At 40.6% G+C, this 26,301-nt stretch overlaps 1 protein-coding gene across 1 annotated transcript in view; it reads right to left on the minus strand.

Annotated features, from left to right (window-relative positions):
- Positions 1-26,301, minus strand: part of mboat2a (membrane bound O-acyltransferase domain containing 2a) — a 47,579-nt gene that overhangs the window by 2,577 nt on the left and 18,701 nt on the right. Inside the window, exons 2-13 of the mRNA XM_086182848.1 lie at positions 22,160-22,305; positions 18,680-18,757; positions 12,318-12,413; positions 11,118-11,173; positions 7,766-7,820; positions 6,252-6,438; positions 5,467-5,659; positions 3,521-3,624; positions 3,360-3,424; positions 2,526-2,658; positions 1,651-1,802; positions 1-72 (exon numbers count right to left, since the gene is read on the minus strand). The exon at positions 1-72 is cut by the window's left edge and continues 2,577 nt beyond it. Of these exons, the coding sequence (XP_086038974.1) occupies positions 1-72; positions 1,651-1,802; positions 2,526-2,658; positions 3,360-3,424; positions 3,521-3,624; positions 5,467-5,659; positions 6,252-6,438; positions 7,766-7,820; positions 11,118-11,173; positions 12,318-12,413; positions 18,680-18,757; positions 22,160-22,305 (1,337 nt within the window). The remainder of the gene's footprint in view (positions 73-1,650; positions 1,803-2,525; positions 2,659-3,359; positions 3,425-3,520; positions 3,625-5,466; positions 5,660-6,251; positions 6,439-7,765; positions 7,821-11,117; positions 11,174-12,317; positions 12,414-18,679; positions 18,758-22,159; positions 22,306-26,301) is intronic.

A 26,301-nucleotide genomic window follows, 5' to 3' on the forward strand; every position in this document is an offset into this window, starting at 1 on the left:
CGGCGTCTTGATTTGACGGGCAGAGCCAGTACCACCAGCAGACACAGGAGATGTAAGCAGAAGTACCAGGACCTGCACAAACAAGAATTTTATTAGACATAACATTTGAAAAAATACAAAAAAAAAACTAAAAAAAACAAGTTAAAAAGTTAGTTATTTTCATTAACAGCGAGGGTTCGGCTCAGCTGAAGGTAAACAGGCAGCCAGGAAGTCACGTTTGTCCAGAAAAATCTCTCACATCAAGTGAAATAGTAAAGGATCCAAACTCCTGAACCACCAAATGTGTCCTATTGACCTTGGTGATGTGGTTTTAATGTTTCGACAACTACTGGATGAATTGTTGTCGTGCAATACAAACATGACATCTTGTGCAGGATTAATTACCTTCACCGAGGTGGTGGTGTGATTCAACAATTCTATCAAATCCCTTGGCAGTTGGGAAGAAAATGTATCTACGGATAAATCTGATTTAAAGATAGACTGACAGTCGCGTGAGCTTGTGGCTTCATCATCAAGTCAAAATATAAACGTGTCCAATAACTGGGTGAATGAACAATCATATTATAGTATTATGTCTGTTGATTATGCCTGTTTTTATAACCCTGGTTACAAGAGTGCAAGTGCTCCGAGTGCAGCTGACTCCACTTGATGCCCACCTAAGATGCGTGTCAGTGGCGGGACTGTCTAAATCCTACAGCCTCTAACATGGTTGTTAACATGGTTGGAAACACCCAGCTGTAAACCACACAATATACAAGTGAGCACAAGGTGGAGACAGTGGAGCGGGACACGGCACACTGTCTCTGGACAACAACTGTCCAGTTTGACATACAAAGAGTCTTTAACAAGGGAATGAGACAGGACAGCTCTTTGTGTCAAACGTTGCATTTATACTATCTAGTGTGTCCTTATGTCTCGTATATTGTGCAACTGTTTGTTTTTATTTTCTAATACCTTAACTTAGCATTAGGTTTTTGGCCAATTCAGGTAATTTTACATTTGTTTGAATGTTGATTCATGTGCCTTCTCCCTTTTCTGATACATCTAATTGTGTTTTAAAGAGGAAAACATGATTGGATTTTCACATAAGGACGCAGAGAAACAATTATTTGGGGATTTTTTTGAATATATTGTTAAATCAATGGATAATATGAGTGGTGATGAGATATAAAAGGGTTAAAAACAAATTTCCCCTGGACTTTAAAGCATTGATCTAAATTATACCCACAGATCAGAATATCTGGCACCTCTGCTCCTGTAATGAGTCTGTTTCATATCGCCTGTCCCACAGCCACGTTCAGATTTAACAGCAGCCATCATTTGAATGACACTGGTTATTGTCTGGTGTGTATTTCGTGTTAGCGGCCAGGCAGTGTTAAGGTCACCCATTTTACTTCCTGCTCATCAATCTTGGCGACCCTTTCCTCATTAAGTTGTCTCGTTAACGGTAACGGCCTGACTAGAGGGAAACAGTCGAGTGACAAAGTGTTCATTTCTACACAGCCAGCTTAGTATTTTAAAAGGGTGCGCAAGTCCCTCTACTAATGACTTCAGCGGGCAGCAATAAGCAGTATTGTCTCTGTAGTACAATGACAGGCTGTACTGCATTAACACAAATCACTTCACACGCACACATACTCATACACGTACCTGTAGAATTTGAGTGAAGGTCCCACAGCGAGTAGGACAAATGGCACCACTGTGTAACTGATGGCAACCTGAGTCCACGCCCACGTGATGACATCATAGATGAACTTGTATGAGTCAGAGACCAGGAAATGCGGTCGGATGTTGTGTCTTACCTGGAATGGGAAAAATGACCTCAAGTAAATTGTCCTATAACTTTGAACTCGCACCCCGCTCCCTCTGCAGCGTAGTAACCAATGATGAGCTCTACCTTGTCACCCAGTTCTGTATGGCTTTATGGCAGCCAGCATAACTTTACCGCTCCTTCTTATTATCTCTTTTTTTTCTTTTGTCTTTTTCCATCTCGTAACTCTTGAGAGAAATCTACTGTACATCTGAAAGTGACTGGTTAGTAGTTTTGTAGTCTATCTGGGTCAGTGGTCTCTTTGTCCTCCTTTAGAAGTTAAAAAAAAAAGTGCCCCTGCCAGCCCTCACCTGGACTACAGTTTCAGTGCGAGTTAGCATTTCAGTTCATCACACAGAGTAACGCAGCGTTTCTGCTGGACTATCAGTCTTCATAAACATCCTCTAGTCTTTCACAGGAGTACAGGAAAGAGTCTGGCTTTGCAGAGATTACTGGCATCACATTTAAAATGAGGTAGCGGCGTACAACTTTATCATTATACTCCCCATAAAGGGATTTTGCGGTGTGTTTGTTGGCCTCTTAAGTAGCTGTGGTAAATGCAAAGAGCTCCTACACCCTTGGCGGCAGAAAAACAAATCCATTTCTTTTCATAAACCCAGGTTTATTTGGCCGATATTAAAATTAGACACGGTGAGATCAAAGGGAAGGAAAGAGCTCATAATTCATACACAGAAAATTAAGAATGCATACTTACTGCACGTGCAGCCATTGTCATGGCGATGCCGGTGAGGAAGGTCAGGTAGTAGCCGGGGTATACCCCGTGCCACATAGCTGACAAAAGGAAGGTGGCAGCAGTGGGGTTGACGGGACACCGCTCATAACACACCCTTGAGAACCAACAAAGAAGGCGCATAGAACAAAGCAAAAATAAATGAAACTGTCAACAAGAATTGCCCAGATGAATATTTGTATACATCCTGGAGAGCAATAACAATCATACTTGTTCTTTTTGTTTTAATGACAATATCAATTCGCTCCAGCACAGAGGTTGTGTTTACAGGTTCATTTTGGAGGCCCATGAAACATTAATTGAAGTTGGGGACAAATTTATGTAGAAAAACTGCATCCCCCCCCCCCCCCCCCCCCCTCACATGGGCCTTGATGGAGGCCTGAACTCTCTGAATGCACTTCTAGTAATGTATGCTTTTCTTTGACATACTTTCAAGCTTATGTACTTGAAGAAATGTAGAAACTTTTTCGAGAAATAAAATTATTCAATATCATCCCAACCACTGTTATCATTGAAGCTAACTAGCGCTTAGCCAGCATCTGTGGGTCTTGGCTCTCTCCTTCTTTTTTCTGGCTTTAAGGAAGATGGCTGATAAGTGTATTTCCCAAAACATTGCAATGTTCCTCTGGTTAATTAATGAGTTCAATCATTAAATTCCAGAAATTCATGAAAAAAAATGTTTGAATAAAAAAAACAATGCTATCACATTTTAAAAAGGAAGAATAAAAAAACGCATATTACATTTATACCAATATGTCAGCAGGTCCGGCACAAGTCGAGCAATATTTGAACTCTTACCTTTTGAGCCAAAGGGCTGTCTGGATATTCCAGTTATCAAGGAACATCTTGAAACTGGTAGCAAACTGAAATCGGACCCAAAATAAAAACCCCTTCAGAATGCAGTTGGGAATAAGAATCATCCAGATACGATGTGTTACATTAACAATAAAGAGTCTAACCTCAATGTCCAGAATTCTGAGATTTGATATCATGTCCCACCGCGGAGAGCCATCTTTGTTGTATCCATTGAAGCCGAATCCCGCTGCATTGTTGATTGCATCGGCTGCGGATGAAGAAGTAAAAAATATTTGTGAATACTGCACTGGCAGCAACCCCGCATCCTTAGAATACCGTACTTTGGGAGATATCTTGGACTACACCATGTATTGCACGACATCTTTGGTTCTGGTTTACAGTCTGAGGTTAGCAGATAAGCTGTTTGTTGACACATACGAAACATTTGCTTATAGAATGCTTTTAGAACATGGAGGAAATAAAACTGTCTCAAAACTAAGATTTGTCTGGAAAAGAGATTTGATGAACATGTATAGGATGAGATTTAGAGCAACTCCTGAATAACGTCGAGAGATCTGAGGGTGAGGCTTGTGTACCATTTCTACTGGAGCCCAAATAGCTTGGTTTGGTACATGGGCTATGGACATATCCCAAAATCCATTAATTCTGGATGAGGATTCGCTGTTACATTACTAATATCACGAAAATGTAGTTTGTATTCTGCCCAGACCTTAATATATTAGGAGACAGTATGTTGATCTGTATTTCCACTGCAGTACTGGACCCAGACTGCGATTATTGGACAGCGTATCACTCTCAGGAACTGGAAGACACCTGGAGAGCCTGCTTTTCAGGACTGAATTAGGAAAAGTTTGGACAGGACAAAAAAAGATCACCTAAGCGCGGGGCACGTACGTAGCTTTCCTGTGTAATAGCTTTTTCTCCTCATTTGATTTTTATTATCATTTCAATTTTCCCAAATTATTTGATTTCCTTCACCTGATTTTATTTATTTCTCCCCAGTGAGAGTGGATTTTTTTTGTTTCCATGTCAGGTGGAGAACTGGGAGCTTAAGAGGGTTTGAAACTGTATACGTGGCACATTTATAATCTTTATGTCATAAAAAAAAAAGAGGGAACGCATTACTTTGTGGTTCACTTGTGCAGTGACGACGACTGAACGTCACGTTTGTCACTGACAGAAAAAAGAGAGTTTCTCAATTCAGCACCAGATGGCGCTCTAACTCTAACTTCGGGGGGGGGGGGGGGGGGGGGTTTGAGGCTGCATCACAGCATCAAGAGCTTTATGAACTCTCTAAACCCAGGAAAGATTACAGCCTTCAAATCAAGATAATAACACTTCAAAAAAGGACCAGCACTGAGCAAAATAAGGTGTTTCAAACACCAATGTTGAAGTCCCTCGAAGTACTAACAGAGGTATTAATAACTTCCTAATCTGTTATAGCATAATTCACATTTCATCGACAACTTTTACTTCCTACAAGGGTTTGAGTTTGGAAACGTGTTAAAAAAATGAATCCGAATTAGAAAAGAGTTGTTGTTGTTTTTTTTAATGATACAATAATTTCTTCCCTGTTTTTTCTGAGTTGATGAGATACGATTTTAGCTGGAAAAAAAAACTCAGCCCTCTCTTGTTTGAAATAATGAGGTTTTTTTGCGTTCTGTCCCTGAATTAAAACAATAATTTTTCACACTTTTTTCCTTTGAATTAATTTGATTTGATTTTCATGAAAAATAGCTATACTCTTTTTACTGAGGTAATAACGGGATCATCTTGTCGATTGAGGAAAAAATAGGTATATTTCTACTTATGACAACAGATCTCGTTTACTCCGTAAAAACGGGTCTCGTGCATCCATATTGAAGTCTATCCACCTTTTAAGAGCATTTGCATATTTAAGCTTATGTGACTTCTCATTGTGGGTAAAACTATCACTAATAGTGTAACTGAGAGCAGAAAAAGCAAAAATATACGGTGCGTTACCAAAAAGAAAAAGAAAAAAAAAAAGATTGTGGAAGCCAAACAAAAAACACCAGTAGGAATACGAATGTTTGGTTTTCTGATGATGAGTCCTAGACATGAAACTCACCCAGAGTCCAGACAAAGTAATACTTTGGCCTGAGAGCCAGCATGGCCAGGTAAAGGTAGATCACTTGTAGATGGAAGGGTGTGGCGTTGACAAAGTCGTCATCTATGGAATGTTCCACAGGAATCAGCTTACACAGCGACAGGTAGATGGCCAGCGAGATTGCGCACGTACACAGCTTAGAGATGACGTCGTTCTAGCAGAGAGCGAAGGAATTAGTCGTGTTAAAACTGATTGCGCTGGCATAGGCAGAAAAGGCGTTAACCTGGTAGTGTCTTCAGATGTGAGACTTTGATCTCCTGTTTTTATATTTAGCAGCTTCTGTGTTTTTTCAGTGCCTTTCTTTTCTGACGTAAACACAATCTTGGGATGTAATTCAATTATTAATGCATTATGCAGTAAGAATACAGAAATAACCTTGAGGTTTGGACGATGCGTCACTAAATTCTCAATAGCCTAACCTGAACTCCTAAAAACCGCCTTGACTTGGGGCTTTTTCAGATGTCACAGATGCATGCACTAAAAGACTGAGACATAGAGTGGTTGAAGAATAGACTGGAACTTCATAAAGATCTTTTAAGAATCCTTTCAGGCAAGAGCAGGACAAAATATGTCTATTTACTACAAAAAATGTGCTCTTTATTCATTTGATACTACTGTGATTAGTTTGCACTGTGTGTTTCAGATTTTTGAGTACTGGAACTGATTCTGCTAAATGAAATTCATCTCAGTTGGACACAGTTGGGGCTTTAATAACCGTGCAGCGTCTCCACAGCGGCGGGCTGTACCTTGGGGGAGGGTTCGCTCTGCTTGTACTTTCCATTCTCTTTGCCGTTGGCGTTCTCTTGGTGGCGCGGCTGGTAGCACGTGCCTTCGATGAACGCCATGTAGTCATTGTAGGAGCAGGTGGGACCGGCCAGGATGCCCATGAAGTTACAGTTGTAGCTGAGGTATTCCAGCAAGCTGGGCATCCGCCTGCAGGTTTAGAGACAAGCATGCATTTATTTTCTTGTGTTGCACTATTGCATCATTTTACAATGCCTTGACAGTTCAGACAGCCTCTCAACATTTCTCGTGCATTATTTAATTGAAAATTGAATGTATAATAACACAGACGTGTTTTGTCCTGTACGTGGCTTTATATTTGGCAGAGAGATTGTTCAAACACTCTGTAGTTAAATTGTGTAATTTTTGTCAATCTTTAATTCATGTTTTTATTCCCTACTTGGTGCCGAAGCCTTCTGTCCAATGATGAATAAAGTTTTGCTGCTCTGATTTGGTGTAATGAATATTTGTCCTGCCCCTGTGGCTCAGGTTGCAATGTGATGTTGCTGTCGTGAAGTACAACCCGACCTGCAGGGTGTTTTATTTTGAAAACTGATCACATTCTCAACCTTTCCTGCGTCTCACTTCCTGCATGACTCAATCTGCTCTGTGCAGCTTGATATGGCTTCAAAAATAGACAAGGCGCATAATGGGGCAGAAACACCCCTGATGGAATCACCAACACTGTCTACAATGGTCATGAACAGCTGCAGCAGCCGCATCGCTGAAGCCGCATCGCAGTTGGAATGTGACTCAAACACGCCTGGTGGAATCAACTGGTAACAGCGTAGCCGACAAAGTACCAGGAAATCTGACAGTCTGCTGTTTTACCAGGATTTTCTGTTCTCTTCTATTTTATTGATCCGATAACTTGATCGGGACTTGATTAGGAAGGCTGGATAGTCAAACGGACAGCTGAAAAGTACACACTCCTGTTTATACCTCGCTGGTTCTCTGCACACACTGACAAAGATGCATTTACTGTGTTTTACAGAAAACACAATCCTTCCATGCTTAACAATCCCTATAACAGTGATGTCAAGATGTCATTCCTGCTCTCTGTTCTGTGTCTAATCTCTGTTCTGTTGAGCCCACGTATTAACTCACTGGCCTACTTTTTTTTTCTTTTTTTTTCTTCTTAATATTCTTGTAGAACCTCAGCAGCTCTGCCGCCTCCATTCTCAAATGTAAAGGAGAAGAAATCTGCTGTTGTAACGCAGGATAGACGGAGGGTTGGGCTTTCCTACAATACAGGTCACATGAGAGTAGTGAGTGTGTGGTTTCCAAGATACTGAGCACCTAACAACTACTCCGCAGCACCAGAAGAGATCCTGAAATGCTACGTGGTGATACAGCACTGAGAGAAATGAACGATTTAGCCTTTATTAAATGACATGACATCTTCTGGACTGAGCTCAGGGATACGACTATACCAATGCATCATCTGCAGCAGTAAAAACATACCTGAGTCACATACCTGATAGCTAGGTATTTCTGACTGGGAGTCAGCTGCCCCTCTCGCTTAGTCAAACCTACAAACAGACACAATGCGCTTCATTCAAATCCATTTGTAACAGCAGCCTATTCAGGCAGTGGAAGAGTGTAGAATACACACACACACACACACACAGACACAGACACACAAACACACGCACGCACGCATGTACGTCACATTCGTATTCTGAATAATATTAGGATTTAACGTTCCAAGCGGTCATGTGTAGCGCCACAGAGGCCTCACAGGAAGAGCATGTGTGAAAGGGCCCGCACCGTAAACAATAGCACCTTCCTTCAGCCGAGGTAGATGAGGACAGCAGGGGCAGAATGGGGGGGAAACAACAGCTAGTGCAGCCTGTTGTGTACACAACCTTGTTAGAACTCATAAATCTGACACATGGTGAACTACAGGTCTGGCTGCACTTCTCTGATGGCCCCCGGGTGACATCCTCGGACAAGAATTCACATCTTGGAGTCGGGCCGAGTAAATAGTTCTTTTAGGGGGAGTCGTGGTCAGTGAGAGGGTTAGGAAAGGGCTGCTCTGTTCGTCTAACTAATAATAAACCTGGGTAAATTGGTTTTTAATTGGTTTGTTCTGTGTTTATGGATATTCAGAAAAGACCCTGGGCTACTTGTGGCTATACAACTTATTAGAAAACTCATAATCATGAGGTGCATGTCAGGTTCCTCTCTTCTAAATCAAACAAATAAAAAGCTTAAAGTGAAACAGGAAGCTCAAAGGATCTGGACTAGAAGCGGTCCTACTGTTTTTTTGTTTGTTTTTTACCTCCTGGGTAAACCAAGGAGGTCACGTGTTCGGTGGGGTGTGTTTGACTGTCAGCAGGATCATTCTGAATGGGTCATGGAAGCATCCGTTACATTTTGGGGCAGTTTAGATCAGGTGCTTCCTGGCGGCAGCAGGAAAGTACCTTTTTACAATATGACCAACTCCTCCTTGTGCGCCGACCACATCCATCACAAATTTGGACAGAGACACCTCATGAACTTGCTGATGGGTTACTGACAAGACCGTGTTTGTTTTGTTTGTTAGATCTTTTAACTTTTGAACTGGGTCACAAACTGGGGTAAGCCAGAAAAATTCTAATATTTTGCAGGAATGGGAAATAAATCAGGAAACTCTTATAACTGGACTTCACATGGTCACATGGAACTTTTCCAAACTTGACATATTTGATGAGCAAGTTCCCCCTAAACTGCGCGCTTGCGCAATCGCGCACCGCTCGCACATTCTTAGCGCACAAGTAAATCAACGCAGCGCATGGACTCGGTGAGTGACAGGTGTCCAGCCAATGATACGACACGGTTCACTTAGGCTACGCAGCCAATCACAGCATTAACAGTGCTTGCTTATGTGCCCTGCCCACACGCGCTGTGGCACCATGCAGGTTAGCTCGCTAACGACAGTGTGGCAGAGAGAAGAGACGGCGACAGTAGCTCAGCGGTTGAGTTGGAAACCCCAGAAAATATTAAAAGTAAACTAATAGGAATCGCTGCTGTAATTTTATTCTATTAATAAGCCATGTACCTTGCTATGCTCCCAGGTGTTGAACAGGTATGATACTGGTGTGTGGCCACAGCGTGCACAACTGATGTTGCTCACATTGATCCTCAGTGTGCTCAGGGAGCTTGTTTGTATGCCCAGACACATGAAAAATTAGAGGGAACAATGTTGATGAGCGTCTCGGTTTAAAAACATCTGTAAGAAGAATTTGAAATTATATCACCACCTTGTGGTTACAGGAAGTAATCCTGATGTACAAACATTTGATTTTAATTCAAAATGTCTCAACTGTGATGTAAAGTAACATAAAATAAAGTAAGTGTGTTACCAGGTTTCACGTCCCTCTTGCCTTATAGAACAGCAACACACGGTGATGTGTTTGGGGGTCCCTACTTGTTTTACATTGAGTTCAGCTTTGTAGTTTGAAATTTTTAAGGTGTGTATGCCGCGCTGTGTGTGTCTGCATGTATAAACAGGAGTTAGGCATCAGAGAGTTTATTCATTGTAAGAGTGTGAGCAGAATCATTACTTGCACACACACAAACACACACACACACACACATACAACAGATTGCTGACATTGAAAACTATCCTGAGGGGATTCAAGGTGGGTACTAAAAGGCTGAGTGACTCTCATGATCCTTCCAATCACTAACCCTCTCCGAGACACCTGATCACAAGAGTTTATTTTGTTTTCAACCTTGGTGCCTCCATTTTTTTATTTAATAGACTCATTAGCACATGAGTTACTTCAGTTCCAGCAGCAAACTCTCCTTTTGCCTTTTAAAGCTGAGACTGTCTTGAATGCATGTCAGCTAGTCGCCCAGGGCACTAAAAATAGATGCCTTGGCTTCATTTACATTTTGCAATGTTTAAATGTGTGGTACAAAAATGTTGACTTCCCCTTCTGGTGACTGCAGTAATTACAAAAATACTGACACTCCACATGCGGATGCATGAATAAAAACTGAGCCCACCCCCCATATCTGCTGCACACAGGAGCGCTGTGCTCTAGCTTTGTGGTACAAACACGGACAGCGGAGTAAAAACATCTAGAGATGGTTGATTATCTATTTGTAGCCTATTCTTTGCACTACAACAATAAGTGTCCATGAATGTTAACCTTTCCTAAAGCAGTGACATCTCTGCCCCCAATCCATTCTATTCTTTTTTTACTCTCCATCTGCCTTCTTTTATCCTTTCTTTGTACTTTTCCCGTGTAGCATCCTCTCCCTAAACGTTTACGCTTCTTAAGTTGTTCCACCGCACTCTGCGCTGCTGCAGGCTAATATCGATGCTGTTGCTCCCCCTCTGGCAAACAAGTCACTGCTCTTGTGCATTAAATGCTTAACTACTGGCTAGAGAAGGACTTTGAAATACTGTGAAATACTAAGATTTATCCGGCGGTCACAGGCTTAGTCATTATGATGCAAGCTTGTCCACAGGAGCTGGAATGGAACTTAGAAGAAAAGTCAGTATGCGCTCTCTCTTTTTTTTTTTAAATTCTACTTTGAGTAGCTATTTAACTGTTGGACTGAGAGAGTGACAGAGGAAGTTCATATTTGGTCATTTCTCCATTACATAATTGTGTTTCTGCTCTCTTTCTGGTTCACTGGTCCATTGTCATAAGTGACTACTGGCTTGGAAATATGGTCATGTGATTGGTGTGGTTTTAAACTATAGGACAGAACTGTCACATCTGCCATTTCTTCCCACAGGGGATTTTTACACACACACACACACACACACACACACACGCACACACACACACACACACACACACACACTCTAGAAGACATGCTTGTCTTACCGTCGTGAATTTCAAATGCCAGGCTGGTAATCTTCTGCGTTATGACCATCATGGGCCTAATAACAACAAGAACAAGAAACAACCAACTCATCACACTGACTGAACATTGACATTTTTCAACATTGTTTCATAATTGACCTTTACTTTGGATGCTTCTTGAGTTTGCAAGGACTTGTCCTGCTAAACCACCAGCTGATGTGTATTTAACCGGTGTCGTTGCATTTTACATGGCAAGGATTTATTAATTAATGTCATTACATAGCAAATAATTCAGTGAAAACATATAAGCTTCATAGTGGGTCGCGACTCAGTCAGAGGTCTACACAGCCTTCATCCTGCTGATTTAATCAAAAAAATGTCTCTAATGAGGAAAAATAGGTAGAACTCGCTGCATTATAACCTGCATTTAGATACATCAGCTTTCTGTTCATTAGTTTATAACTTTAAACAATTTTATACATGAAAACTTAGTTTTTAAATAAAACACAAGTCTGCTTTTAGTAAAACTGTTTCAAACTAAAATGAAAGACAGACTACTTGACTCCAGAGACAAAGCACATTTTACAAAATGGGCCACACTGACATTTTGAAAAAACATGAAAAAGAAAAGAAAAAGGAGAGACAGAAGACAAAGTGGTTGAAAGAGTGAAATTTCTGCCCTAGCAGAGGGAATATGGGTTTGCATTAGGTTGCTTAGCAACTAGCCACCCCCACCCTACTGGGAGCCCAGGCAGTCCCAGGCAGTCTGCTTGAATTGTCAAGACAGTCTGAGTGGGAACTTTAGTCCCTGTGACACGTTGGGTTCTGTTTATCTTTGATTGGATAAAAAGAGGATTTTACATACACACACACACACACACACACACACACACACACACACACACACACACACACACATATATGTGTGTTTATATATACATATATATATATATATATATACACATACATATATATTTTGATAGATAGATAGATCGATCGATAGATAGATATGTATGTATGTATATAGTATTTATAGTTATATATATTTAGTATTCATATATGTATGTATTTATACATATTTATATATATTCTCCTTTAACTTCTATTTTAAGCTGTTTTGTGGTGCATATCACATTCAGAAGGAAGTCCAAATGAGGTCATCGGTTTTTAATTAAGAAGCAGAGAGATTACATACAGATCTCGCTGGTGTGAGTGGCTTACCCTGTAAAATCTGCAGAATACATGCCGTAGTCGAACACGTAGACTCGCGTGATCTGACACAATATCAGGTAGCCAAGTGTTACGATGAAGCAGTACCTGCACATGAAGAGGGAGAAAAGAGGAAAGGGTGGGTAAAAAAGATGTAATAACAAATACAAAAAATTAAACATGAAGCATTTCAGGTAGGGCACGTATTACATCACACATCAGTTTCTGAGGATAGAAAATCCTCTTTTTGTCCATCCCTCTGTTCTAACGATCAAAGATCTCTGTACAACGCTTAAGACAGTGGCTTTGGCTAAAGGGCGGGGGTATAGAAAGGGTCAAAAACTGTACAAAAGGGCACAGGAGGCTCCAGTAATGTTTCACTGTCATTGCAGGAAGACAGAGGACAACTGAACCTTTCAACAGAGGAGCAAAGACAGAGCAGCGCTACCAACCCATGGGACAAAGCTGTTGCTGCATTCCCCTGCTGCAAACAATACCAGTACTGTGCTGTTTGGAAAAGAAATACAACACATCAGCTTGAGTTGAACTGCGTTGGAGAAAAGACACAATAAGGTCTCTTGATTCAGCGAGCGTACTGTAACTGCAGAACAAAAATGTAGTGTAGTTACCATTTGATCTGTTCTGCTACAAAAAATTAAATAATCCACTCGATAGAGCGACAATTTATAATTTTTCAGATTTTTTTAAAGAGCCGTTTCGGTTTCATTCAACATAATTAACTAATCTTTTAAGTGATTTCTGTTCCAAGTTTAAAATTTTTATTTGTGTGATTCCAGCCATATACAGGTGTCAAAATTACCTCTCTCAGGACCAGGATGCAGGAGAGCAAGAAATAAATAAGTATTGCGTCAGTTTCGACCTCAACTTGACATGTTTCCCATGATTTGCACATAATATTCTGTGTCCTGCACATAAGGTATGGAGGAGTCCATGTCTCTTCACAATGACCACGATATTGCTTGCACTGCAGGATCACGGCTCATAAAGCTGCCCACACATGATCAGTAGTAAAAGTGCTCTACGCTGGTGGTGCAGTTGTTTTTGCTCAGAGTTCAAACGATTCAAAAATTGACATCAGTTGCTACGAGTGAGAGAAGGGAGAGGGGTTTTTAATCATGAATCACAAAACTGCATAAGGGAATTAAGTTCTTTAAACGCTCAGGTAGCATCTTTGCTGCCTCTCACGTCTACCTGCATGCTACCTCTGCACCACTGTGCTCCGTGTCCTACCTTGTGGTGAGTAAAGAGCAAATTTCTTATCATGTGAGCGCAGCTTGTGGTTGTGTGGTCATTGTTTATTTGGAACAATGCAGTAGTTCATTGAGTTTCCTTTCCTGGACACAGCGGCTAGGTTTTAGCGTAAGTGGCCATCTAAGATGAAAGCTCCATTCATAAGCGGTTATATGCTCATATTGAGGATTCACTCATCACTTTCTACAATGACTTTGCTGAAGTAACAAAGCTGTGTCAGTGGATTGTCTGTGACCTGAAGCCAACTCCTCAAGGGGCGCAAGGCTCAGCCTCGGTTCATTGCAAACTCTATCGGGGGTAAGAAAATTGATTTGAATGAGTTGTGCATATTAGTGACGTAGTAACTTGGAAACTGAAACAGGGCACAGACTTCAATGAATAGTTGTTTCAAATGTAGATGTTACGGCTGTTACAACATTTAAAGACAGAACGTTTGGAGTGAGATCAATTAGGTCTCATTTGCTAAGAACATATTACCTCCTTTTCTTGAAGCAACTGATAATATTCTGTAGTTCAGAGAGTTCATAAAAAACTTCTAAAGTGATTAAAACATTATCTCACTTTAATTACATGACTACAACTTCATCTGCTTAATATTAAGATGATAAGCTATACAGTATAATTGACATTTTAGGAGTGTCAGAATAAGAAAAAGTATTCTCTATTGACCCACTCAAGGTGTTCCATGCTCCGTGTACTGCAGCATCTATATTTGCAGCAGGCCAAACGCAGTTCCTGCAGTTTTCCCTCAACTGATTTGTGTTTGCGTAATTCACAGCTTCGGGGGGTGGGGGTGTTTCATTTGCACTCGAGGCATGATGGCATGGAGTCAATGTAAAGTAGGCTGACCTCCCGCTGCGGTACAGGAGCACACAGATTTGCGCATCAATGGAAGATGCAGGTATGGATACACATAATGTATAAGAAATGAAAATGCGAGCTTTAAATAAACGCTACCAGACGTCTCTCTGAGGTTGTGTACACACACTAAATGCCTGGAAGCGTACACTTCATGCTTGTTCAAAAGCTCAAATCCAGAGGAAACTTCCATCTGCACCACTTGCAGCTGCGAGGCTGTAATTCATACATTTATCACCATCAGGCTCACAGTAATGCTTTCACACTACACTGCACGCTCATGTTACACAGAGTACACTTTTTTCAACGCACACCTGATGCCTCACTAAAGATATAATGTCTAAAACTGAAGTTTAAGATGTCATCAGGCCGGAACAGTGGTTTCTTAAATCCCAGATAAGTGTGAACTTGGGTTTCTTGCGCTGTTAAGTGTTGGCCGGGATAGAATGACTGCTGAAATACTGACTGATTCACTCCCGTAGTGGGAGACGTGCGAGTCAAACCACCTCTCAGTGGGTTTTCATACACATTTGCAATCATTATGAGACCATTTAAATGACTATTGTTGTTTCAGTATACAAGAACCAGGGAAGAATCGATTTGTTGAAGGAAGTATGTCCACCTCCAGAATAGCAGGTGGCAGTACACCCCTTCACAGCTGGTTGCAACCAGACTTTGCTCCAATTAACCTTTTGTGTCCAACAGCCCATTTAAATTCAAAGACTAATTATAAATATTTCACTTTGTCTCATACATTCCGCCATGATGATACACCTCGATGACTTTCCGCTGTTTGTATTCTGGCTTAAATACCACGCCGGGACCCATGCAACGTGCAGAATAGCTGGGTCAATTTGAGGCGCTCGCATGTCAGAGCAAACTGATAAGGATAGGAATCAAGAACAAGTTCCAAATTGTCCAATCCATCTGGATCATATTCCTCTGAGTGTTTCAATTCCTCTTACCAGCGTGAGCATGTTTTCATGACAGTCGCACATTGCAAAAACAATGCTGCACTCACAGCGGAGAAAAGGCGCGATGCTACAGCTAGCTCGCAAGCTACAGATCGCTAGGCTAACGGCTCACTCTCATCTGAGTCGGCACGCTGCTGTTTAATACATATTCGGACGTTGGGCAAACAACACTTCTTTGAATGGAATCACTTGCTGCAGAATGCAACCACGGGATCTTTTGCTAACAATGAGCAATGTTGATGCTAACAATCTTACTCAAGACCTATTTTTCCCTGCAGCAAAACTTGAATAAGGTGAGGAAATCCACAAAGAAGCAGACAATTAACTGGGTATGTTAGTCTGACTCGTCCTCCCCTCCTGGAACAAATGTCCTGGGCACTCAAAAGAACTGTGAGTCAGCAGCCTTGCATAGAATCACGAGATAACCATGAGGGGCTGAGAGATGAAGACCAGGTTAGGAAATAAGAAAAGGCTCATTTATGATCTGCAAAAATTTGTTTCTTTGTTGCTGGTTTTTTCCCTTCAAATTGTAGTCTTTTTATTTTCTCCTGAACATCTCCTCCACCAAATTTGCTTTAAAAGAATGAAGTGAAATAGAGCAACCACACACTTGCACATTAAAAATCAAATGGTTAGTCATTTAGTTGATGAATTGATCAACGATTACCAACGACACCAACTTGAGTTGTTTGCATCCTCTCTTCAGGGTTTGGCCAACTTGTCGGACAAAAATGATGTGTTTGATGACATCACCTTGGGCTACAAAAAAAAAACATTGAGGTTGGACTCTTTTTTTCCAGATGAAGGAGCTGATTGACTCAGTAATCAAAACTGTTAGTTGCAGCTCCATAGTGTGTCCAGAAAGATCCCTTTAGCAGTTGGAGTTTTTATAATTTTGACATGGTTGTACTTGATCCCCAAATAAACTCATATCATTGGTTACAGTTGCAGAAACTCAACAGTTTCTCGCTCCTTCCTGTTAACCAGCAAGCAGCACTGTGTTCACACTCCAGAGCCAGAAGGAAGGCATCCAGAACATTCCTTGTTTGTCTGTTCAACAGGTGAGCTGTCAAAGCTGAGAAAGGGAGTGGTAGGAAGGGAGAGTGATAGACCAGAGCTGCACCCGTCTGAACGCAAATGAAATACGATGCCTTCCGCTGACCAATCTTGCCAAGGGCACCAAATGGCTAGGGCTGACCCTGAATGGATTGATGGATGGATGGATGGAGGGAGGGAAAAAAATAGGTTCTTTCAATTGTGCTTATGTCATGTGGTCATGTGACTAAAGACCCATTTAAGGCCCATTTATGCTCAACGTTAAATAGGGACGGAGACTTTTGTCTGCCTCTGCATTCATTTTGCCTGCATTATGCGCATTTCATGAAGCTCACGGATATGGACCAAATGGAGCAGTACTACCAGAAATTGTGGGGCAGTTTTGCTGTTACTACTCGATACGTAGCTCTCGTGAGACATTTAATGTTCTGATCCACTTAGTTTCAGCCCTCGGTGTGTTGTATAATACTGTAAAAACAGAAAGTGGAGGGTAGGCTTGCAGCGGTAGTCTGTGTTACCGGCATGACACACTGTTCAGGCATCCTCGGTCACCACCCCCACCATCTACCACCCCCACTGTCGTTTGTTAAAACAGAGAAACCCCATGTACTTCATCCAATAAAGTACATAAAATTAGGATTAGCCAAATACTAAACAACGCTTCAACAAAAGTCATCCTTTTTTTTTTTCCTCCTCCTGAGATGTTGCAGCTCTGGGAGACACTCACATTTATAAAAATTAATTTCAGTGACATGGAGGCAAGTTTGTATGACCGTACATTCACTGAAATGTCTGTGCAGGGATAAGGGATAAAAATCAATGTAATATGACTACAAGTATCAAGTCAATTTCCATGCTTTTTCCCCAAACTCTCTGCCTTTTTTAAAATTTCACTTTCTTTTTTTCTTTCAAAACTTTACGAGACTTGGAAATTTAAAATGTTCAAAGTCCTTTTCCTGACTTTTCATGGTCGTGTACACTCAATAAAGCAATTCTCTGCTGTTTGCATCCGTGGCATATTTGTTATACAAAACGCTCCGGAGGTGGGTTCAACGCCCTGGGTAAACATGAGCATGTCGGTGTAACCTGCCCCTGAAGTTCTCCTCCTCCCTGACCCTGAGTTGCACCTTCACCCAGAGCCTGGCTGAACTTTAACGCTAAATGCACTAAAGCTGGGCTGGTTTGGCTTACTTATCTACCACCTTACACAAGAAAGAGAACATCAGAATAAAACCCACTAATGATAATTGTACACTTCCAGGAAATATGTGATGTCACATTAATTGTAAAAAACAAAACAAAAAAACTGCTGGAAATGTCACATTTGGGTCTGGATAATCACGTCCTTTGTTACAGGTCATAGTCAGTCTGTCCCTGAGTAATGAGTCCTTTCTTTGTGAGAGCAGCTGCTTTTGTGAATAATGTTTTGTTAGCATCTATTTAAAGTACTCTCCCCGGGGGGAAACATCTACTGTTTACACCTGCACTCATAACCTTGAATTCTGATAAAAAAAATAACATCAGAGACCATTTGTTTGTACGTGTGTGTTGATGAGCTTTGGTCATAGTTGGAAGCCTGGGGGCAGAATCACTGCCGGCTTGAACCACACTTTAAAAAACAGAAAGATGCAGATCCGAACAAGAGAGTGATCCAAAAGTGCTGACAACCTGCCATTTGTCAGACATCTTGGTCATGCATCAAGTTCCACTTTCCTCTGTTATGAATTTTAAGAACTATTTAATCATGTTACTGGCAGTTGTGGAATCTGCAAAGCTATACCACGAATCATACTTGTTATTTGGACTCAAAACAGAAAAAAACAATGAGGTCGGAGCTTATCGATACCGCTAACGAGAAACGCGAGCAGGGAGTAATGAGAAAACAAGTAGGGTGAATTTTTCAGAATAAGGTACTCAGTCAGCTCTGACAATAACATCATTACAATAAAAAAGAATGACCATTTTTATTTTGAAGGCAAAATCACCAAACTAGAAGTGAATTTGACAGCAAATGACACAGGATCTTGTCGAAGAAGGCAGATGTGCTCATTTTTCAACGGAGAAACTGCTGCTGCTGTGTTTATTCATTATTGAGGATATAGTTTAATCTTTTTTCACTGTTGAAAAGTATCGATAACAGTATTGATAAATATCCGACATTAATATCAATCAAAATTGAATGATCTCAATCCCCTTCCAGACTCAAACTCTTACTTGTGCATGTGCTCCAGGCCTGCGAAGACAATCACACTGTATGACAGACCACTCTGCACCAGGAAGTGGAGGGAATACCTGTAGGGAGACACACAGATGATAATTAAAACAGTGCCTCTGTTTATCATCTCCTGTGAAATAAATAAATACATGAATAAATATACAGTATATCAGTATATATATATATATATGTATATATATTTATATATTATATATATACACATACATACATGTACAGTATATACATATATACACATACATACATACATACATACATATACAGTATATACATATATACACAAACATACATACATACATACATACATATACAGTATATACATATACATATATATATGTGTGTGTGTGTGTGTGTGTGTGTGTGTGTGTGTGTGTGTGTGTGTATATATATGTATGTATATATATGAATATACATACATACATACATACACTTTTTCTAGCCTGGATACGCAATTCCTGCTTTGACATTAGGAAGAGGAAATAACAATATTATGAAACCACAGACAGTCACACCATCAGCCATGTGACTGGACCTCCCTCTTAAATGTGTCATCTCCAGTCACAGGACTTAGCCTGACAGGATGGTGACCATCAATGTAATGGATTCCCACGCTTTCCAGTGAGATTCACTCAGTGTTGATCAAAGTCTGACATTCAAGGAGACTTACATCCACCTCTCTCTCTCTCTCTCTCTCTTCCTGTGAGGCCCACACACACAGTTCAACAGCAGCAACAGCTACCAGATGGGACTTTGAAGGGGGCGCAGTGTGTGACACTCTTAACATCATGCCCCCCCCCGACACACACACACCCAAGAAGTGGAGAGATGCCACATTGTGTTAGGAGTGAGTCGACAGAGAGGGTAAGGAGGACATCAGGGCCTGGCAGGGAACAATGGAGCATAGGCTGCCTGAATTAAATGAACAAATAAGGGCTGAGAAGGCTGTAATGTCTGCCAGAGGAGGGAGGAGGGCGTTGTAAAGCCCAGGCTGTTGGCTGGAGCTAACATGTAATTTAATCTGTACACTAACCTGAAACAACTTTAGTTCCCTTTGACAGAGAGAACTCATCAACAATCTCCCAATTTCCTTCAGTGACATTCAGAAACAAGCTTGTACATCTGACAGAGATGGAACTAAAATAGACCGACACTCAGCAGCATCTGGGAGGCAGCTCCTCCTTCAGGGGCTGTAGCCAGGTGCCAACTAAAACAAAACGTGTGTGTGTGTGTGTGTGTGTGTGTGTGTGTGTGTGTGTGTGTGTGTGTGTGTGTGTGCAGTGCAAGTTTAATTTAGTAGAATTTGTGCGTGACAATAAAAGTGAACCAATGCAAGCGTGTGCATAGATTCATTCATGCGTCACAGAGGAGTGTTGGCACCAAGTTACTGCTGCAAACTTGTCCAAGACAGTTCTAGCAAATAACCTCTGCAGCATTACACGGTCGCGTAGGTCTTTTATTCGAAATTGGTAATATTATAGTACAAAATACTATAGTAGAATATGCTACTTTTGTTATACACTCCGAGAGAATAGAAGATAATCTAAAAGGGCATTATGGTCTATTAATGTAGCAAATAAAATTCTATGGCAGGCTTTCAGGGACATAAAACATCTTGTATTGATTATTTTGGTCCATTTAGACAAAAAAAGCTGTTACGTCTTCGTCAAACGGACAGCGAGAGATTTTTTTTTTTCATTTGCCATCTCTGATTCATCTTAAAAGTCCTGAACTGTATAATAATTGATCATTTACTTCCACATCTGTCACCCCCCTCAAAAAAAACAAAACTAGATGAATCTTTATTTTTATCTACACAAAAGGACAATCTCCTTTTATGCACCGCCCACTTCCACAATTCTTTTGTTGCCCAATAAAGCAGCGCCAACTCACAGCTCAGTGACCATTTTACTTGTGTTTCCTGCATATTTTGTAAGTACATTCATTACTTTTTTCCTATTTTTGTTGTACTGCTGGGATGTGGTTGAGACAATGTGATGGAAGGAAACGAACTTCACCAGAAAGTTCAACTGTTTGCTGATATCTCCCATGGCCAATTCAAGAAAAAGAATACAGCTATCACAGCTGAAATTATTCAAAGATGAGCAAAAGTAAAAATGTATTGAAAACCAATGGTATCTATTCATTTAAAATGATGCAAATTTATTTGAAAATGGTTTATTTATGTCAGTTCATGGTTTTACTTTAACGGTGTGTGTATATTTGTATATTCTCCAACTGCAGCTCCATTTTCTTAATTGACCCAAAAGCCATGACAGTAAGCGAACATGCACAACACACCCGAGCCCTGGAACCCCAGCTATCATTTTTAGTTCTACCTGTGCTTTTCCTGCTTTGACACACCATCCACCGTGAAAAAGACCTTGCTTGACGACATAGGAAACATTTAGACATCGGTGTCGGATCAACGTGTCATCGAGAATGAGGAAGGGAATGCCAGAGGAAAGTGGAGAAGCAGAAACAATAGAGGATGATGACGTCACAAATGCAGTGAATGACCAATAAAAGACAAAACAATGAGAGGGGAATTCAAAGAAATGGCTTAATAAAGGACTTGAGTACTAGCAATATGAAGTGTATATAAATTAAACCAAATATTCTCTCATTTATGAAGCAAATATTCATGACTTTTCAACATATTTCTGGTTTATCTACTTTAAAAAGTTTTTGCAGGCCTGGTTATTCCTTTTTTTTTTTTTTTTTAATTTCCAGGTTTTTCATGATTGAATAACTTGTTCATTTGGCCAGTAACTGGGGAGGTCTAATCTTGCCACCCACACCCCTGGCAACTGCAGGAGACCCACCTTTAACTGACTTCAGTTTGGGAAATACAGTCGATCACTGATCATCCCTTTTATACAAACTGACTCTACAAACCTCATTTGAAACTAAGGTTATTTGACCCGGTTCATTTGTTTTGTAAAAATAAATAAGTAAAACTGATGTGACACAAGTGGAAATATCTTACCCTAAAAGGCCAAAACTCATGTTATCAGCCTACCGTTGCATATGATAAAGAAACACTGTGAGTGAAAGCCCAACCAGCCAAATGTTGCATATTATCACTCAACAAGTTTAAGGTTCAATCACCAAGGTAGTTGCCCTTTAACGATGTGATTGATCAACTAATCGTTTCAGTTCTAGCTAAAGGTGCTCTAACCGTGGTTTATAGTTGGACATGTAAGGGGAAATGTCCTGTATGCTCAGTAATTTAAGCAGCACTAAAAATGGACACATCATTAAACAACATTTCTTTTAACGACATTTTATATCCTGATAAACTGAGGCATGAGAATATCCTTTGAAACTATAGAGGAACATACAGTATGATGATGTAACATCAGATTGTGTCATGGCAACAGACTGCAGGAGAATGTGTGTCAGGGATCTTGGACTATATAAGTGGACAGTGATGAGAAGGACACAACGGCGGGATGACTCACCAGCCAAAGCAGAAGAGAGCCAAGTAGAAACCCAGCAGAGTGGCCACCACATGTCTGATGAAGGGGCTGGTCTTACTGGGGTGGAGGTAGATACGGAACCATACTGCCATTAGCAAGGCAAACAGCTGACACGCCACAAAGTTCACCTGCACGGGGGGCACAACATGACAGCTCTGTTAGAGACGTAGCAAATCAGGAGGAAACTGCAGGAGCTGACAACACATGCACTACAGAATGTGTCCAAACGAAACAAAAACTGGGTGGGAACACTATAGTCACCAACAGTAGCACAGCTACAACTCAAGCTGCAAGCAACCATGACAGTTTTTATGTTTCAGAAAGAAAAAAAACCCAAATTGTTTAAGTAGATATTGTTTCATATGGCTACTTGAACATAAAAAAAGAGTTAGTTGATTTAATTTTAGAAATAAAATGGATTAAATCTATGCTAATTTTCCAGAATGTTGCATTTTTACTGCTTAGCTAATAGCTAATTCAGTTAGCAACTCAGTAACCTAACTGTAACAAATATTTCTCAGGGTCATTATTTCAGGGTCATATTTTATCATAAGTTTCACCTTTTCCATGTTTCTTACTGCTTACTATTATCACAAAACATTGTAAACACTGAAGTTTTACAGAAGTGCGGATGTAGTGTGACATCTTGGGGTGCCATCCTACTATGCTAATGCGAAATACTAAAAACGAAGCACTTTCTTTACGCCCTGCTGCAATTCTTAATAAATGAAACCTATTTGTTCATGAAAATTTATCGCAGTTTTCACCCACTAGCCAGTTCTGTACCAAATGAATTAAAAATTCAAAGATGTTTATCTTTTGTAAAGAATTTATGTGGGATTGAATTGTGCTTGTTTATACATCTTGTCTGACAGATTCCATTAAGGCTGCTGAAAGTGGCTGTTTAGAGTTGTTTCATCCTCTAATGGCAGCAAAGAGGCTTTGCTCCAGACAATGGTGGGATTGACTGGATCCATCATGGTCAGGACGACGGAAACCTAATGCACTTTTTGATTAATGACACTTTGTCTCTGCTCATGCTCGACCACATGACGTGATAAAAAGAAGGAACGAACGCATCATATCCATTTATTGGATGCGTGAGAAACTGTTTGCGAACATGTTTAAAATAGCAATTATTCCAGCTGTTCTCTGTAAACACTGATCTATGGTGCACACGTGTAGAACACAGATACATGCGTCCATAGGGCCCGCAGCTGTCCGTTTACAAGAATGATACCTCCCTCAGGCCTTACGTTTGATTTCTATTAAAGGTCCTTAGTCACACACACACACACACACACACTCTAATGTGCAGGCAAGCTTCCGAACAGGACAACAAAACTCATAGAGGACTGCTGATTATAGTGAAATCATCTCAAAACACTAAAATATAGTCAGTCGGTAAAGACCAGCATGTTTGTTTGATGTCATGTGCGGTGAGGCATATCTGAAGGCGTCCTCAACGATATAGGTCACGCTAACAGATCCGTCTGGCCAGTAAGCAGTGAAAGCCCAGAGACACCATCCATTATCTATGGATCCTGCATGATTAATGAGAGTGAGAGGGACAAATATAGTCTTACGTTTGTAGATCCTCTTGTCTGCATGACTAACAGATGTAGCGACAAATCATCTGTGCCATTAGCCTGAGTGTATCATACCAGAGAGCAGTAAGGACCAAAGATGGGGCCTTTTTTTTCTTTCCCTATAGAACCATGAATACAAGAACACACAACACTGACCCTCACTGTTCTTCCAGATGGTTCTGTAGAATAGAACCCAAGTGTAGAACTAAAGAGAATCTAAATCCAAATACTGTGAGCTGGTACCTATAGTTTGCTGTAGGAATAACTTTTTTTTTGGAGGCCAACCTACAAGTTTACATTGCCATGGTTTCTCTTCTCCATTTTTTACATACATTTTATAATAACAGCCAAAAATAACCTCAGCGGCAAACAAAAGCTCCGAACACTTTCGCATTTTCAAAACAATCTTTAGAAATGAACACAACTTTTCATAGCTTTTGCTACGTCACAACCGTTAGCATGCAAAGCCAACATTATGCTATGTAGGAACTACACCCCAGACACCTGACTGAAGACTGAGGCTTGACGTCCCTGGGGAACTCCGTAGTGTCATTCAGCCACTTGTTGTTGTCTTAAGCCAGTCTTAACCACAGACTTTATTTTAGGTATTTGACAGAAAACCCACTCAAAAATTGACTTTGGGCCAAAAACATATTTCTACGTTTAAGGACACAAACAATCCAAGATATTAAAAAAAAAGAAAAAGAAAAAAAGAGGGCACTTGGACAGTGCATACCTCCGCCAAGGTGACCTCGGCCACTTTTCACTATGCTAAATAAATCGGTCTAAAATTAAGTGGGTTCTACCCTGGTCTATGTTACACCCCTCCCCCACAATTTGGAGGAAACAGGTCTTGTAGCTTTTTACGTAATCCTGCTAAGTGACAGACAAAGTAACACCATCAAAAACATGACCTTTGGCGAAAAGGTAATAATGTATGTCTTTGCACTGGCTGTTTGTATCCTATCAGGTGTTTCTATTGTATCTAAAAGCAAACTACCAACCATCTAATTGTCTGTTATGGATTTAAAAGGGAATGAACCCAACCCAGCTGAGAGACAATACATCGGTTTGTGCATATTGGCACAAGGGGCCATTTCTGTCGTTCAGTGGTGAACGGCTCTGGCGACACTGATATGTTCAAACTTGCTCCAGTTTCATTCATACCATCCTCCTCTAAATGTAAAAGTGCTTAAAAATAAAACATGATGGCAATAATGAACAAATCAAATAACCCCTCTGGCAACCTCTTCTTGCGTAAGCTTTATTATTTCAAACTGTGTTTACCCAAATCCACTGCTTTGAAAGTCATTTCACGCTTTGATTACTTCAAGCTGCTCATTTAGGGAGGAAGAAGAGGAAGAAGAGGAAGAAGAAGAAGAAGTCGTCACAACTGGTTGAGCTGCCAGTCTGCGCGCCTGCCCACAGGATGGCTGGCTGACTAGCTTCATTCGCAAACCAGCAAACACGCGGCTAGTACTGTAGTCGCTTATTTATCAAAGCAAACCACAGAAGCAAAAAAATAGACGGGAATGTCAAATAGCTCATGAATCAAACTCGTTTTTTTTTTTTTTCTTAAATGTGCATATTCACGTGGATGCCCTGCAGCTCCATGGAAACATCAGCAGACCATCCACAATCCACACACACACACCTTATATGCTTGAGAAACTATTTTGTACGGTTCTCCATCTTATACAAATGATTGCATGAACTTATTAAGAAGCTGACTGGTGTAAGAGCCTGATAGTATGAGTCGTATCAAAGCCGCACCCATTGCTTTGCGAGAAAAGAATTCCATGTGGATAACTGGAAGGGTGTGACGGAGGAACTGTACTGTTCAAGGCAACGGCAGAGCAGAGCTGCAGCAGACTACTAGAAAGCTGACAAGGGTGTAAAACCTCTGACTGAGCGATTTATCAACTGTGGATTGTCTACTATTTACATCTTTTATGTCACGGGAGGGTTTTTTTTCTTCTTCATTTATTTTTTGTAATAACCAAATAGAGGAGAACCTTCCTGCCTGGTGCACAACCAAAGAGGATTTTTATTTTTTTTTAATCTTGACTCCGAGACACACAGATTTAACTAATTTGAATATTGCAATGGTGAGAACACACACTCCTGACAAGTTAAGGAGTGTATGCAGCACCACACACACACACACACACAAACACACACACACACACACACACACACACACACACACACAATTGCTGTTTATACAAAACAAAGTCAGAGAAATCCGAATGAACAGGTGCCTGCCTGGTAATACCATCTTTGTTTTTTATGATGCTGGATAACTTTAAAACTGCTGTGCTTCTTTCAGCATTGAGGAAGTAGAAAGAGAGAGAGAAAGAGAGAGAGAGAGAGAGGTGCTGTGGATTCAAGTAAATAAATAGCACTTTCTTCATGACACAACATGTTAAAAGGACATTTTGCTACTCCAGCCTCCCATGGAGAACACATACACCTTAGTATGACAGAGTGCTACAGTTCATAGAATACATTAGTTAGTTAATTAGTCTTTTATCT

The sequence above is a fragment of the Aulostomus chinensis genome, chromosome 17 (assembly GCF_037954235.1).
Source record: "Aulostomus chinensis isolate RoL2024-O1b breed Wild chromosome 17, RoL_Achi_v1.0, whole genome shotgun sequence".
Taxonomy (NCBI): domain Eukaryota; kingdom Metazoa; phylum Chordata; class Actinopteri; order Syngnathiformes; family Aulostomidae; genus Aulostomus; species Aulostomus chinensis.